Source organism: Meles meles, chromosome 6 (genome assembly GCF_922984935.1).
Source record: "Meles meles chromosome 6, mMelMel3.1 paternal haplotype, whole genome shotgun sequence".
NCBI classification, from domain to species: domain Eukaryota; kingdom Metazoa; phylum Chordata; class Mammalia; order Carnivora; family Mustelidae; genus Meles; species Meles meles.
In genome coordinates this window covers 73250338-73267073 of record NC_060071.1, presented here as the reverse complement: position 1 = coordinate 73267073, position 16736 = coordinate 73250338, and the positions used below count along the sequence as shown (strand labels likewise).

The window sequence follows — 16736 nt, the reverse complement described above, 5'->3', positions numbered from 1 at the left end:
TTTCCCTAGGATTACTCCCAATTTAAATAATTTTCTTTATTCTCCTTTACTCAGCTTGGTTACTTTCCATTATTCTGCCTTCCAGATCATTAATTTGTTCCTTTGTTTCATCTAGCCTGCTATTTATGCCATCAAGTGTATTTTTAATTTCATTTTTTGCATTCTTCATTTCTGATTGGTTCTTTTAAAAAATATAAGATGTATTTATTATTTTTCTGACCAAAGTACAATGATTTTTTATTTTATGATTATTTTATTAATCTCCTTAAATAACCAAAAATGTATTCAAGAATGTAAAACACAAATAGGAAATTAACCATTAGATGTTTTTACTTCATACCAACCTAACATTTAGTCTAGAAAATAAACAAAAACATGTTGAATGAAGTGTTACTAAAATGCTAACAAAATCATTTTATCATCAACCTAATACATGCACTTCAAGGTTCGACTGCTAGGAATTTTAAGATCAGGTTTAAAAAAAAATTTTTTTTTGTAATTTATTTATCCTTTTGATTTTTGTTTTTCTTTTTAAAAATTTTTAAATTATTAATAATTTTTATTAACATATAATGTATTATTTGCCCCAGGGGTACAGGTCTGTGAATTGTCAGGCTTATACACTTCACAGCACTTACCATAGCACATACCCTCCCCAATGTCTGAAACCCAACCACCTTCTCCAACCACCCCACCACCAGCAACCCTCACTGTTTTGTAAGATTAAGAATCTCTTATGATTTGTCTCCCTCCTGATTCCATCTTCTTTCATTTCTTCCTTCCCTACTCCACAAACCCCACATTCTTCCTCTCAAATTCCTTATATCAGGGAGATCATATGATAATTGTCTTTCTCTGACTGACTTATTTCACTCAGTGTAATACCTTCTAGTTCTGTCCATGTCGTTGCAAATGGCAAGATTTCATTTCTTTTGATGGCTGCATAGTATTCCATTGTGTACATATACCACATAATATCAGTTTACTTATTAATAACAGTATATAATAAAGCACAGGAACACATGCCCCTTCCCCTCAGAATCATGTCAGAATAAAGCTGACAGTTTTGCCAGGCTCTGAATCCCCAGTGATCCCTGTCCCTCAACTCTGTATAAGCTGTAATAAAACAAAGCCCAAGCTTTCTTACCTTCATAAAGGAAATGGCCATTTTTTTGATAAATACCGAAACACTCTAGGAATTCACTTTATGAGTTTACTAAACACGTTTTGCAAGAACCAACTACACAAAAGTTTCCTTTGAAATTTGGTCTACAAATTCACTTAACAGGTTGGAAATTCAAAACCTATAAGAAAATGAGAAATAGGGAATTCCTAATCCTTACCTGTTGCAATTATTAAAGGGATATACACACATACTAAAAAGTTTTGCTCACAAAAGGCACAAACTATAAAAGGGATATGCTTTTTGAGTAAAAACAAAGGACTAGCCGATATCCTTCTTTGTTTTTTATCTCTGTGTTAAGGGTCTCACGGATGCCCTCCACTCGTGGATATCTTTGTGATCATTACTTTAAATTCTCTATCAGGCATATCACTTGTATCCATTTCACTTTGGTCTCTTTCTGGGGTTTGGTCCTGATCTTTCATTTGGGAGATACTTCTCTGTCCCTTCATTTTGTCTAACTCTCTGTGTCTGTTTCTGTGTGTTCAGAAAGTCCGCTACATCTCTTCCTCTTAGTGGTAAGAGTTCTATGAAGAAGAGGTCCTGCAGCACAGGGTCCCCTGTCTCCCAGGACCTGCTGCATCAGGGAGTGTCTCCTCTGTATGTTGTGTGTGCTTTGCTGTTGAATCATGACCCCTTTATTCTTTAGTCCAGTTGTCAGCAGAGGCTGTCTTTGCCTGTTATGCGTGGGCCCTGAGGTGTGTCTGCTTGCAAAAGGAGACCTCCCCCCACCGCTGCTGGAAGTGATGTCCCATGAAACACGCAGTTCGGGAGATGTGGGGTAACAGGTTTGCGATGGTCTTTTGCGGGGCCTGACCGACGTGAGTGGGCCTGGGAAAGGTAGATCTGCCCAAGCATGAGGGGTTGAGGCTTGATGCAAGCATGCCAGGAGCATTGGTGCCGTGCTCTGACATCCATGTGGCCTCTTTCCTGTCTTTAGTTGTGGAGTTTGTGTTGGCAGACTTTGGGTTGTCTTTTGGGTGATTCATGCTGATATGGGTGTTATCTGTGAGATGAGCTCAATTTTGGGTCCTTCTACTCCACCACCTTCCCGGCCCTCTGGAAATTAGTTTTGTATCCTGCAACTTTACTGAATTCATTTATTCCGGTCACTTTTCGGTAGAGTCGTTAGGTTGTCTATGTATAGCTTCATGTCATCTGCGAATAATGACAGTGTAACTTCTTTACCAATACAGATGCCCCTTTTTTCTTTTTGTTGTCTGCTTGCTATAGCTAGGACTTCCAGTATTATGTCGAATAAAAGTGACAGTGGGCATCCTTGTCTTTCCTGATTTTAGAGGAAAAGTTCTGTTTTTCATCATTGAATATGATGTTAGCTATGGACCTGTCATAAATGGCCTTTGTTATGTTGAGGTATGTTCCTTCTAAACCCATTTTATTGAGACTTTAAAAAATGAATGGATGTTGTACTTTGTCAAATGCTTTTTCTGCATCTATGGAGGTGATCATATGATTTTTATGCTTTATTGATTTGTGAATATTAAACCATCCTTGCATCTCCAGGATAAATTCTACTTGATTGTGGTGAATGATTTTTTTCTTTCTTTCTTTTTTTTTTTTTTTTTTTTTACAAATGTCACAAATTTGAATGTCATTCTGATGCAGGGGTCATGCTAATCCCTATTCTTCCAATTTTAGCATATGTGCTGTTGAAGTGAGAATAGTGAATAAGCCTTTAACGTGTAGTTGATGCAGTTTAATATTTTGTGGGGGGAGTTTAAAAATTTTTTTTTATCTATTTGAGAGAGCATGAGAGAGAGCAAGTAAGCACAAGCATTAGGGGTGGGGTTTGGAGGAAGGGCAGAGGGAGAGGGAGAAGCAGACTCCCCAGTGAGCAAAGAGCCTGATGGGGTGCTTGATCTTAGGTCCCTGGGATCATGACCTGAGCCAAAGACAGCCGCTTAAGGACTGATCCACCCAGGTGCTCTTATTGGGGGGATTTTTGCATCTATGTTCATCAGGGATATTGGCCTGTGGCATTTTTGTGGTGTCTTGGTTTTGGTATCAGGACGATCCTGGCTTCACAGAATAAATTTGGAAGCTTTCCCTTGTCTTCTATTTTTTTGGAATAGTTTGAGAAGAATGGGTATTAATTTTTCTTTAAATGTTGGGCAGAATTCCCCTCTGAAGCCATCTGGTCTGGAATTTTAATTTTTTGGTAGTTCTGTTCTTTTTCTTTTCTTTTCTTTCTTTTTTTTTTTTTTTTAAAGATTTTATTTATTCATTTGAGAGAGAGAGTGCACAGCACCAGCTGTGGGGAAAGGCAGAGGGAGAAGCAGGCTTGATCCCAAGACCTGGAGATCATGGCCTGAGCGAAGGCAGATGCTCAACTGACTGAGCCACCCAGGTGCCCCTTTAGTAGTTTTTTTAAATCCAATTCACTTTTGTGGGGCGCCTGGGTGGCTCAGTGGGTTAAAGCCTCTGCCTTTCGCTCAGGTCATGATGCCAGGATTCTGGGATCGAGCCCCGCATCGGGCTCTCTGCTTGGCAGGGAGCCTGCTTCCTCCTCTCTCTCTCTCTGCCTGCCTCTCTCCCTACTTGAGATCTCTATCTGTCAAATAAATAAATAAAATCTTAAAAAAAAAAAAAAACCAATTCACTTTTGTTAGTAGTGATTGGTCTCTTCAGGTTTTCTATTTCCCCCGATTGAATTTTGGAAGATTATGTTTCTAGGAATTTTACCCATTTTTTCTAGGTTTATCTAATTTTTTGTGTATAATTTTTCATAATATATTTTTTTAAGATTTTTATTTATTTGACAGAGATCACAAGTAGGCAGAGAGGCAGGCAGAGAGAGAGGAAGGGAAACAGGCTCCCTGCTGAGCAGCCCGATGGGGGGCTCGATCCCAGGAACCTGGGATCATGACCTGAGCTGAAAGTAGAGGCTTTAACCCACTGAGCCACCCAGGCGCCCCGTCCCTTTCCTATTTTTTTTAAAAAAAATCTCAGGGCGCCTGGGTGGCTCAGTGGGTTAAAGCCTCTGCCTTTGGCTCAGGTCATGATCCCAGGGTCCTGGGATCGAGCCCACCATCAGGCTCTCTGCTCAGCGGGGAGCCTATTTCCCCCTCTCTGCCTGCCTCTCTGCCTACTTGTGATCTCTGTCTGTCAAATAAATAAATAAAATCTTAAAAAAAAAAAACTCTATACCTGTTTCTGCTCTGATCTTTATTACATTTTTCCTTCTACTAAACTTGGGCTTTATTTGTTATTTTTCTAGTTTCATTGGTGTGAGATTAGATTGTTTACTTGAGATTTTTGTCTTTGAGTCAGGCCTGTATTACTATAAACTTCCCTCTTAGAGCTGCTTTTGCTGAATCCCAAAGATTTTGGACCATTTGTGTCTTCATGTATTTTTTTTTTTAATAACTTCTTTGATTGCTTCATTGACCTATTTGTTGTTTAGTATCATGTTTATTAGCCTCCCTGTTTTTTGTGTTTTTTTTCCTCCAGGTTTTTCCTTATGATTAATTTCTGTTTTCATACTGTTGTGGTCTGAAAAGATGAATGGTATGGTTTCAGTCTTCTTAAATTTACTGCCACTTTTTTGTGGCCTATCATCTGTTTCAGAGAATATTCTGTATGAATTCGAATGTGTATCCTGTTGTTTTGTATGGAATATTTGTTTATATCTGTTATGTCTGCTGGTATAATGTTTCATTCAAAGACATGGTTTCCATATTGATTTTTCTTCCTGGATGATCTATCCATTGAGGTAAGTAGGGTTTTAAGTTTCCCTACTATTATTAAACTAAGTTATCTCTTTATGTCAGTTAATATTTACTTTATATATTTAGGTACTCCAATGTTAGGTGCATAGATATTTAAATTGTTATGTTCTCTTGTTGAATTGATCCCTTCCCAGTTATGTAATGCCCTTGTCTCTTCTGAGTCTTTGTTGTAAAGTCTGTTTTATCTGTGATAAATATTGCTACTTTGCTTTTTGTCTTGGCACTTCCATTTGCTTGGTAAGTGTTTTTGCATCTCTTCACTTTCAGTCTATAGGTGTACTGAAGTGTGAGGGGTCTCTTATAGGCAGCATGTAGATGGTTTGTGTTGTTGCTGTTTTTAAGCAATTCTACCACCCTATGTATTTTGATTGGAGCATTTAGGCCATTTACATTTAATTATTGATAGGTATGCGTATGTTTTCTGGTTGTTTTTGTAGTTTTGTTCTAGTCCTTTATTGTGATTGATTTTGGTGTGTGTTATGTTTGGCTTTTTTACTCTTCAAATTTTGTGTTCTTAAAGCAGGATGTCTGTTTCCTTCCTTAGGTTAGGGAAATTTTCAGCTTTATTTCTTCAAAAAGCTCTCTTTTCCTAAAAATAAAATCTTTAAGAAAAAAGAAATCTCTATGTCCAACATGGGGTTTGAACCCACACCCCTGAGATCAATGTTGCATGTTCTACTGACTGAGCCAGCCAGGTGCCCCTCCACCAATAGATTTTCTGCCCCTTTCTCTTCTTCTGGGATCCCTATAATGCAAAAATTCACTCGATATTTTCCAAGAGATACCTTAACCTATCCTCATTTTAAAGATTCTTTTGTCTTTCTGCCGTTTAGCTTGGGTGCTTTCCATTACCTTGTCTTCACGATAGTTGATATATTCTTTTTCATCTGCTAATCTGCTGATTGCCTCTAGTATATTGTCTCTAGTATTCTTCAACTCTTGTTTTTTTTTTTTTTTTTTTTAAGAGTCTCATGCTCTACTGACTGAGCTAGCTGGGTGCTGACAACTTTTTTTTTTTTTTTTTATATTTTCTATTTCTTTATTGAAGTTCTCACGAAGTTCTTCTACTCTTCTCCCCAGCCCACTGAGCATCTTTACAACCATTATTCTTGGTTCTTCTTCATTTTGCTTAGCTCTGTTTCATTTGGTTCTTTTTCTGTGATTTTTGTCTTGTTCTTTCTTTTGGAGCATATTCCTCTGTCTCCCCTTCTCTTGACTTTCTGTATTTGCTTGTATGGCTTAGGTGGAATGGCTGTTCTTCTAATCTCGAGGGAATGGTCTTGTTATCTGGTATGTTGACTTTGTGTGCTTGGGGACTTATACTGGCTGGTTGGAACTGTGGATGGTGTGGGCCGAGGGTTCTGGGGCTCTTGGTGTAGTGGGAGCCGTGGCAGGACAGCTAAAGTGAGTAGACTGTTTGGTCCCTGGTTTCTCTATACAGTGGGTGCCCTGACAGGACAGCTGAGGCTAACGTGGGTGCAAACCAGGCTACGCTGAGGCTCAATGCATAGAAACCACCTTATTAGGGTAGCTGAGGTTAAGGTGGGTGTTGTCCAGGGTGTCCCAGGTCTCTCCACACAGATGGTGCCTTGAAGGGTGACAGGAACAGGTGCAGTGTAGGCCAAGAGGCCCTGGGGCTTCTGCACAGCAGGCACCCCAGCAGGACTGCTAAAGCTGACGTGGGTGCAAGACAGGGATGCTGTGGCCCTCCATGCAGTGGGGCCCCCTTTCAGGCCAGGCAAAGCTGAAGCAGTCCTGGAACAGTCTATGCAGCTGGTGCCTGGCAGGGCAGCAGGAGCTGAGGTGGTGAAGGATTGGAGGTCCCTGGGTCTCTACACAGGGCATACCCTTGGAAGATAGCTCAAATGAGAGTGACTACAAGCATGGGGGCCAGGGCTGTACACACAGAGGGCAACTTGGCGGGGTAGCTGAAGCTGGAGTGTAAGCCTAGGGTGTTTCAGGAGTCTCTGCTGGAGTCGAGGTGGGGTACAGGCACAGAAGGTGCCCTGGTAGGCCAGCTATAGTTAGAATGGGCATGGACCAATTTGTGGTCCCTGGGACCTCCCCACACAGTGTGTCCTGGCAGGACAGCTCTGAAGCGGAAGTGGTTGCAGGCTGGGTTGTCTTAGGGCTCTTCACACTAGTGGGAAAGCTACAGCTGAATGAGGTTCAAGCTAAGGTTTCCCAGAGTGTTCCATGCAGGGTGTGTCTTGGCTGAGTGACCAGAGCTGAGGCTGGTGTGGGCAGGAGCCTTCCAGGGTGCCTGGTGCTGTGGGCCCTGGCAGGGTGGCTGGGACAGAGGTAGACATGAGCCGGGTGCTCCGGGGGCACTCCCTGCAGATCTGGAGTAGACGTCCATTGGCAGGTTTCAGAGTGGTCTGCATCCCAGGGGCCCTGATAAGCTGCCCGAAGCTGAAATGGTGTGGGCCTGGAGTACCCCAGTGTACTTTGCATCTGGGTGACTTTGGCGTAAATGCTAGAGCTATCGTGAGCACTAACCAGGGGGAGTCCCGGTATGCACTGGCTGTGTCCCTGGTGGGACAGCTGGGGCTGGCATGGGCTAGGCCAGGGGCAAGGTGGTTAGGGTGCCTGGACTATGCACTGGTCTACGCCGTCAGGGTGGAAGGCAGCATAAATTGTGTCCAACAGCCCCTCCCCCCGGAGAGCATTCTAGCAGCAACCCTGCTGTTCGGCAGTTTTAGGGCTCGCTCTTGTATATGCTAGTTGCTCTCTTAAAATGCTAGGTTTATTTTTTGTGCCCAAGGACAGAGGAATCTGTTCCCGGTCCCTCAGTATTCCTCTCCACAGACCCTTCATTCCTGGGTCCCCATTTCTCTTGCTGTTCCCTTTTGCTCTTCTCCTGTGGTGCAGAGGCTGTTCAGTTGGCCCTCAGGTCTTCAGGAGTTGCTCCAAAAATCGATGTAATTTGGTCTGTTCTGTGGAGAAAGTGAAGTCAGGGTCTTCCTACATCACCGTCTTGGATCAGATCTCTCCTGGCTGAATTTTTTATGCTGGCCTTTTTTTTTTTTTTTTTTTTTAAATTGTACTCATTCACTTGACCAGAGACCCAGCGAGAGAGGGAACACAAGCAGGGAGAGTGGGGAGGGAGAAGCAGGCTTCTCGCAGAGCAGGGAGCCTGATACGGGGCTTGATCTGAGACCCTGGGATCATGTACTGAACTGAAGGCAGATGCTTAAGGATGGAGCTACCCAGGTGCCCCTTATGCTGGCTTTTAAGGGCGAGGACTCGGTTTCCGATTTCCTATTTCTGGCTCTCCTAGCATTAAGTCCCATTGATATATATATAGATATATATATATATAGATATCTATCTATCTATATAATATAGATATATCTATCTATATATATATATCAATTTTTTTTTTTTGGAAGCTCACAAAGTAAATCCCCACTGGTTTTCAAAGCCAAATGTTAGGAACTCATCTTCCCAGGGAAGGTCCCCAGTGCTAAGGTGCCTGGTGTGGGGTCTGATCCTCTCCCTTCTCTGTGCTCATGGTGTCCCTCCTGTTCATGGTTAGTCCTGTCAGGGGTAAGTTGTCTCCATACCTCCTACCCTTTTTGATGTGTAGCCTTTGTGGAGGGTCTGTTCTTCCCCTCTTCAGCTCATTTTCAGAGCTCGTTGTATAGATGGAGCAGTTATCTCATTGTGTCTGTAGGTCAAGGTTGAGCTTGGGATCCTCCCAATCCACCATCTTCTCTGACTCCCTTTAATGTTGGCTTTATATATCTGGTTGCTCCTCTACTGGGTACATAGACATTGACAATTGTTAGGTCTTCTTGTTGGTTTAATCTATTAGGTAAAGTCCTTCCTTGTCTCTTATTATAGCCTTTGTTTCAAAATCCCCTTTGTCTGATACAGGTATTGCCACCCCAGTGTTTTTGGTTTTCATTTACATGGAATATCTTTCTGCATCCCTTCACTTTAAGTGTTTTTTGTTTTTTTTGCTTTTATTTTTAAGTAATCTCTACAGCCAACATGGGGCTCAAACCTAGCCCCAACAAGAGTCACACACCACCCCAACTGAGCCAGCCAGAGCCTCATTCTGTGTCTTCAGGTCTGAGGAGAGACTCTCATTCCGCAGCATATAGAGGGGGTTTGTTTTTCACACGTTCAGTCCTGCTGTCCTTTGTCCGGCTCATATAGCGTATTTACATCTGAAGTGCGGATAGGCAGGTATTTATTGCTAGTTTGTTAATTGCTGATTGTTTTTGTAGTTCCTCTCTATTCCTTTCTTCTTCTCTTGCTCTCTGACTTTATTCAGTGTTCTGCTTGGACTCCTTTATTTTTTGTATATTGTAAGTTTTTGATCTGTGGTTAGCACGAGGTTCCTGTGAAACATCCTGCAACAGTCTGTATTAAGTTTTGATGGTTAAGTTTGAACACATTCTAAAAGCATATTTTACTCCCTCCTCCAAGTTTTATGTAATATCCATGTCCTATTTTACATCCTTTTTTATATTCCTTGAGTAACTTATATAGATATAATTTATACTACTTTTGTGCTTTAATCTTTATACTAGCTTAATAAATGATTGATCTATTACCTTTCCTGTGTTTCTTTACCTGTGAAAATTTTTCCTTTCGTAATTTTCTTCTAGTTTATGGCCTTTTCTTTTTCACTTAAATTTAAAGTTTCTAACCTTGCTTGGAAGGCTGGTTTAGTGGGGATGAACTCCTTTCACCTTTGTTTGGGGAAATTCTCTCTCTCAGGAACTTGCCTGTCATCTTCATGCAGAGGCCACGCTCAGCTTCTGTCACGCCCCGGTGCTTAGTATGCGCTCTGCCAGGCACCCAGTTCCCGTCCAGTTTGAGTGATGACCTTGCTGGGTGGAGTACCCTTCACTGCAGTTTCCCTTTCAGCACTTTGAGGATATCAGGACAATCCCTTCTGGCCTGTAAAGTTTCTGCAGAAATGTGTACTATCTTTTCTTTCTGGTAGTTTTCAAGATTTTTCTTTGCTTTTGTTGTTCTGCAGTATTATTTTTATTTACCCTTAGTGTTCATTGTATTTCCCAAATTTGAAGATTCATGACTTTTATTAATGGTTTCCAATCATTATTTTAATATGGTCTTGCTCCTGTAATATAGTTTTCTTTTACTACTAGGCATACACTGAATCTTCTTATTCAATTTTCCACCACTACTGCGTTCAGGGTAATTTTCTTAGCTTCATTTTTATAGTTTATTCACAGTCTCTCCAGTTCTATGTACTATATAATTTCTATACCAACTTTTTTATACTGAATTTTGAAGTATTTTTCGTTTCTGGAAGTTCTCTACGTTTTTATTGGCTTCCTTAAGTGTCTATCTCTTTTATTTTTTTTTAAGATTTCATTCATTTATTTGACAGAGAAGTGAGCACAAGCAGGGAAAGCTACAGGCAGAGGGAAAGGGAGAAGCAGGCTCCCCGCTGAGCAGGGAGCCCGGTAGTGGGTCTTGATCCCAGGACCCTGGGGTCATGACCTGAGCCAAAGGCAGATTAACCAACTGAGCCACCCAGGTGCCCGCCCATGTCTATCACTTTAAACATGCTTTTTTGGTAGTCTCTGTTTGGTAAATCCATTATGTAGTCCTTGGGAGGGGGAGATATTCAGTGTTTATTGCCTTCTGACTCTTACTTACAGGGGGCTGTTTCCATGTGTGTTCTGTAATTCTGAAAGTGAGCGGAACATCACTGTGGTTTTTGTATGTGTGGATCTCGTACAGCCTGAATTAAAGCACACCTGTCCGGAAATAGAATGTAATTCTTTTTTCTTTTGCCAAGTGCCACTCAAATAATTCCCAAAGTAACGCCCAAAATAAATTCACAGGCTTCTGAGGCTATGCAGGTAGTATAATTTTGAATCTCAAGTCTGTGCCCACAAATTCTAGGAATGACTGACTCTCTCTGCACCAAGAGCTAAGCTAAGACAAGTACAGTTTATCCTTTACTGAGGGTGAGTGTCCATAAGAATCCTGGCTATGCATGTAGCTCTCAATCCAATGCCCCCGCTTGCAGAAACCTAAGACTTCACCTCCTGTGCATATGTAACCTTTGAAACGCAGGCACCCTGGTTCCAGAGACCAGGAATGGTCTTTACACCCAGATAGTCATGGTATCAACCAAATATTTGGCTCTTTTATTTCCTGTTTTGGGCCCCTGGGGATTACTCTCATCATAAACTCTTTCAATACCAGTCATGGATTTCAAAGGGTGTTTACCGAGTTTATCCAACTTCCCTTAGTTTTGTAACTAAGGCTTTCACACTGTCTTCCATAACTGCTGGAAATTCAAGTGTAGAAAGATGCTGTATCTTCGATTATGTCAAAAAAATTTTTGACATTAAGTTATCCAAACTGATGTTAACACTCCAGCTCTGATTGGTTTGATCCGTTCCGAACAATACTTCATCTTCTGGACACTACATATCCACCAGATTTTTTCTCAAATTATATCACACTCTCATGGGCACCATTTTATAAATAAGGAAGCTGAAGCGTATCAGCTTAAGGTCACAGGGCAAGGACCAGGACTAGAGCTTGGATCTTTTAAGTGTCAGCTTTGGGATATTTCTGTAACCTGTAATGTGAGAGGCAGGGAAGATGAAGGTCTAAGGGAACATTTTTAAGTACCTCCTACATGCTGTTCTGTAATATCAAAGATACCTGATAACTGCTGTGTAAGACAAGTCTTTCTACCCCCATTTTCATAGGTGTGGAAATTAAAGCTCGGAAAGGTTAATTTCCTTAAGGTCATTGTATAGTATTAGACCTGAATTTACAGTCAGAACTAACTATAAAAATCCATCTGGGATGCCAGGGTGGCTCTGGTGGTTAAGCGTCTGCCTGCTTCTCCCTCTCCTTGCAGCAGCTGCCCTCTGCTTGTTCTCTCTCTCCCTTTGAGAAATAAAACCTTTAAAAAAAAATCCATCTTTTTCCCTCTAGGGGAAAAAGCAAACTTACTAGGGGTCAGCAAACTTACTCTGTAAAAGGCCAGACAGTAAGAGCCACATGGTCTCTTTCGCAACTATACAGCTTTACTGTTGTAGTGTGAAAGCAGCCACTGAGAACCATAAAATGAATGAGGATGGCTGTGTTCCCATAAAATTTTATTTACTGAAATTTGAGTTTTATATAATTTTCATGTCACAAAATATTTTTCCAACCAAACAAAATATGAAATGCATTCTTAACTCATGGGCCACGCAAAAACAGGCCGCATTTGGCCCATGGGCAACTGGTCTGTTACCCCTACTCCTCACCTTCCACCTTCTGCGAAGTGGGGCTCTGAGGTGTCTGTTTCACACATTCCTTTACTGGGTGAAAGACACGGGGAACGGAACAGGTTCTTCTTCGGACGTTCCATGACTGAGGGGGTGCTGCTGCCCAAGTTCCTCATGCAGTTGTTGAACTGTCTTTTTTTCATGTCTCTCCTTAGCCTATCTTCAAAATAAAACTGTAAGCTCACTTAGGAAAGAGCACACTCTTATTTTACAATTTCCTTTAGTCTTTAACAGTCTATGTATAGTAGGTGCTCAGTATTCAATGATAAATATTCGATGCTGCCAAACACTATCCTATTTCATTCACAGACTCTTTACATAGTCAATGGGCCCAATTTATAAGCAGTTCAATGAATGAAAAGTAATACAACAGTCAGGCCATATGTAGGATTTAACAATATTACCACTACCTTTTAATTTAGTGTAAGGGACAATTATGAAGAATATTCTTGGCCCTACTGTTTTGTTCCAATAGAGTTATCTGCATGTGAATATTAAGTCTGACATCACTTCTTCCCCTAGAACCACTTCGGTGACCTGGATGGTGGCCACTACACGGCTTTCTGCAAGAACTCAGTGACCCAGGCCTGGTATAGCTTTGATGACACACGAGTCAGTGAGATTCCAGATACTTCAGTTCAAACTGCTACAGCCTATCTCCTGTTCTACAGCTGCCAGCCCTTTTCTATACCTATAACAACATGCAAGAGCTAGGAAAAAGGGTATTTCCCGAAAACTGCAAAACAAGCCATCAGAAACTGGTACTTAAGTTTTGCTTTGTCATTAAACTCTTGCAACTTATTTGCATCACTGGCATTTTTAAGTCTTTCTGGTATATTATGTGCCCTTTTACATAATAAGGCTCTACAACAAACAGGCCTGGGCTTACTGAAAAAGGCAGCATGAAAATGATGAAATGCTACTCGACGGGGGCCTTCAAAGCACTGCAAATTATGTATAAATTTCAGGTTTCAAAATTCAATGTTTATTAAGGTGAATTTTTTTTATCACAGAGTATCTCAATTATATATATCCAACAAATTATTTTCTCCCATCCAAGTACTAACCAGGCTTGACCCTGCTTAGCTTCCGAGATCAGACGAGATCGTTCAGGGTGGTATGGCTGTAGACCCAACAAATTATTTTCTAAAGAGACTTCATGGAGATAAACCAAAGCAAGTTTTGTTCAAGTGGCTCTGTGACCTTAAGAAATTAATCAGACAACTTAGCCAAGAACTCTAATCAGTCTCTTAAACCAACTGCAGAACATGAAAAGCTGCCAACCTCACAATTCAAAACCCGTCCTTTCATCCTTTCCCGGACAGTCCACCAATAGAGACACCTTTCAGAAGCACCTTTTACAAACTTATTTTTGTATGGAGAGTTTTTATTTCATCTATAGAAACTGAGTCCATGAGGTAAATCATAAATTCTATGTCTTTGAATATATCATTTTGTAAAGATGTGGTTTTTTTTTTTAAAGATTTTTATTCATTTATTTGACAGACAGAGATCACAAGTAGGCAGAGAGGCAGGCAGAGAGAGAGGAGGAAGCAGGCTCCCCGCTTGAGCAGAGAGCCCGATGTGGGGCTCGATCCCAGGACCCTGAGATCATGACCTGAGCTGAAGGCAGAGGCTTTAACCCACTGAGCCACCCAAGCGCCCCAAGATGTGGTTCTTAATGTAGTCCACTTTGCAGTCATGCCTGACTCCTGACTTTCTATTTTTAACTGACTTCCAACTCTGAGAATCCCAAGTGCTATATGCAGTTTTGGATCAAGTTGAAGGCAGAGTAAAGTCAGGTCCTAATGCAACAGTATAGGTGAACTAAACATTCAGTCAATATAGTAGGATAAAGTAAGTAAGTAAGAGTGTGTGTGTGTGTGTGTGTGTGTGTGTGTGTGTGTGTGTCTGTCTAAAATGGTTTGCTAATATAAAATTAAAGACAAAACACAGGGTTTTAAATTATTTTTCTCATTAAGTTTTTAATGTAGGTGTAAATGAAAATTCTCATTTTAAAAAATTAAAGAAAAGTTTCCATTTATTTTTATAGAATAAAGATTTAGTGCACAAATACAGCCCAAAGCCAACAAAAAAATAGCTTTGCCCTGTCATTTCCCTAAGAAAGCACTGCAGTTACTCAGAATAGGCCAAAAGAAAAACAATCCTCTGAGATCTAGGCTTCACAAAAAGACCACATATTATATTCTGTACACTGATTTGATGTGCAAGTGTGCAATAAATATATACACATACATTCCTATCTGCTTTACATCATTCTAGCGTATTTATAGATCAAGCTGGGATTTAGAAATGTGAGAAGGCCATAACAGTGAAAAGGAAAATAAAGATATAATGGTTTTTAGAATAGAATGCTATAGAATAATAATGCTTAGCTAGTTAAGTACTTTAACTTTGGAGCAAACTATAAAGGTTTTGAAATAAATGGTACCTGTAAGGAGTGCTTACTGCGATACTTGTTAAATATTATTAGTCAGTTTTTCGATAATAGCACTGAGCTAAAATATATGGTGATAGTAACACAGCCCTCACTGTCCTAGACTTCCTCTACAGGGCCAGCTTCGGCTATCCAGTATCTTTGTAAGTATGCCAAGAGTGGTGTTGCGCAGCTTCTTAAAAGACAACTAGCTTAAACCTACTTCTCCTTATGTGGCTACGTCAGTTGCTCGTGGTCCCAATGAAGTATAAAAGAGGATATAAGCTGCCGAAGACTTCACAGAAGAAACCGAGATATCGGAAACTTCGTGATCGTCGAATTTAAACCACCGCTGTCTTGCTGCATTTTTACAATAGGCGGTGTAGTGGCCTCCATCCAGCCCACCGTAGTGATTCTGTGCCAAAAGAGGTTGAAAATCAGTTTGAATTATTTAGAATATGTTGATAATTTCAATTTAAAGCTTTGTTCTTAAAAAAAAAGCTTTGTTCTTTACCTATGAAGTAAGGAACCACTTGAACCTCTTCTTTATAAGCAAAATATGAAAATATTAAGTTCAAGGATACTTACTGAGACAGAAAACAAATTATATTTCTTCAAATTGTTCTTTGGACCAATAACATACTGTGACAAGTCAAGATTTTCTAATGGGAAGTCCACAGAGGTCTGTAATTTTTGTTTCCACCTGCCATCATAGGAAAAACTGCAGAGCAAAACATGACAGCAATTATACCAACAGACCAAAAATCTCAGAAGGACTCTTAATTCATTCTTTAACATTCTGGACTTTTAGCCAGGACCATAAACCATTTCAAACACACTCGGAATTTCAGTAGTGGAAGGACCTGTAAAGACATGTGACTTCATTTCTACTTTACAAACAAAACTGAGGCATACAGATATGAAATGACTTGCCCTAAGTCAATCAGCTAGGGGAGTAAAGACAGAGTCCTACTCCTATCTTGGTCCCTTGATCCCTAAGCCTTTGGGTCTACAAAGGCAACAAGCTATGATGCCCCATGTTTATAATGCTAGTCACCACACAAGTACAGCAGACAGACTGAGGAGAGCAACTCTACATTTAAGATGGTACTACTGGGGACACTGGAGCTGGAAACTGCAAGCACACAGGCTACACAAGACCCCCTGCTTCTCAAAAGTTGGCGTGACACTGCTTTGTTTTACGAAAGACTTGGATTAGTACCTGTTTTTGCTAACCAAAAGAAATCTAAAGAAGCTTTCTGCCTTTAAGAAAAAAGGTGAAAAGCTCAGCAGCATGTATTTTGCAATAAGCTGGTGGGGGCAGCAGGCGCCCTGCCAAGCAGCGAAGAGTGGCCCCACCAAGCTCCTGCCCAGAAAATCTGGCATCAAGATGCCGCAGCTCTGAACTGTTGGCATCTGTGTTGTATCTTGATTTACTCTGTGCATCTGTTTGCAAGGTATGTCCTAAGGTATCAGAAAAGCCCAAGAGAAGGTTATTTTTGGGGTCTGGAAATGTTCAAAGACTTTCCATATAAATCAATAGTAACTGCTTCTTTGCTTTTTGCCATTTTGGCTTATGAAAGATTTCACAGGAATATGCTTTCTGCATAGCAGGGGAAACTGTAATGGCATTCCACTGTCCTGACATACTCAAAACGCCAAAATACTGGTATGTTATAATATTATATATATTATTACAATATTAATATTAAATTTTCAAACTGAGTTCTGAACCATTTATATTTTTAGATATTCTGTAAAGAATATGCATCATAAAAAATTTTAACAGAACAAATGTATAATCAAATAATGTTTCTCTATACCTCTACAATCCTCAAGAGAAAAACTGATGTAACAAGCTTTTGTTAGAAAATTTACATGAGGAATTTGAACACATCAATGCTGAAATGATCATATCTGCCAAAGAATCTTCAGTAATACAAAATGAAACAATAAGAATAGAAATGCTTTCTTTGAAACAAAAATTACAGCTCTCAATAAAAAGATGAAACTTAACAGTTTTTGAAAATAATGACTCATAGTTATCACTCCATAGATAGACTATACATAAAAACAAAAAAAAA

The 16736-nt window shown here is 40.4% G+C and overlaps 2 protein-coding genes and 1 non-coding gene across 4 annotated transcripts in view; 1 reads left to right on the top strand and 2 right to left on the bottom strand.

Annotated features, from left to right (window-relative positions):
• Positions 1-13762, top strand: part of USP50 (ubiquitin specific peptidase 50) — a 40375-nt gene extending 26613 nt beyond the window's left edge. Inside the window, exon 7 of the mRNA XM_046008617.1 lies at positions 12738-13762. Within this exon, the coding sequence (XP_045864573.1) occupies positions 12738-12929 (192 nt within the window). The 3' untranslated portion in view covers positions 12930-13762. The remainder of the gene's footprint in view (positions 1-12737) is intronic.
• On the bottom strand, positions 2765-2866 carry LOC123945380. Its single transcript, XR_006819209.1, has one exon. It is a non-coding gene; the product is annotated as a U6 spliceosomal RNA (small nuclear RNA).
• A 7-nt stretch (positions 13763-13769) lies between the features above and the next one.
• USP8 (ubiquitin specific peptidase 8) overlaps positions 13770-16736 on the bottom strand; it is a 76333-nt gene continuing 73366 nt past the window's right edge. For both annotated transcript variants that reach the window (XM_046008616.1, XM_046008615.1), the window contains 2 exons: positions 15241-15373; positions 13770-15067 (listed from right to left, as the gene is read on the bottom strand). In XM_046008616.1, the coding sequence (XP_045864572.1) occupies positions 14882-15067; positions 15241-15373 (319 nt within the window). In that variant the 3' untranslated portion in view covers positions 13770-14881. The remainder of the gene's footprint in view (positions 15068-15240; positions 15374-16736) is intronic.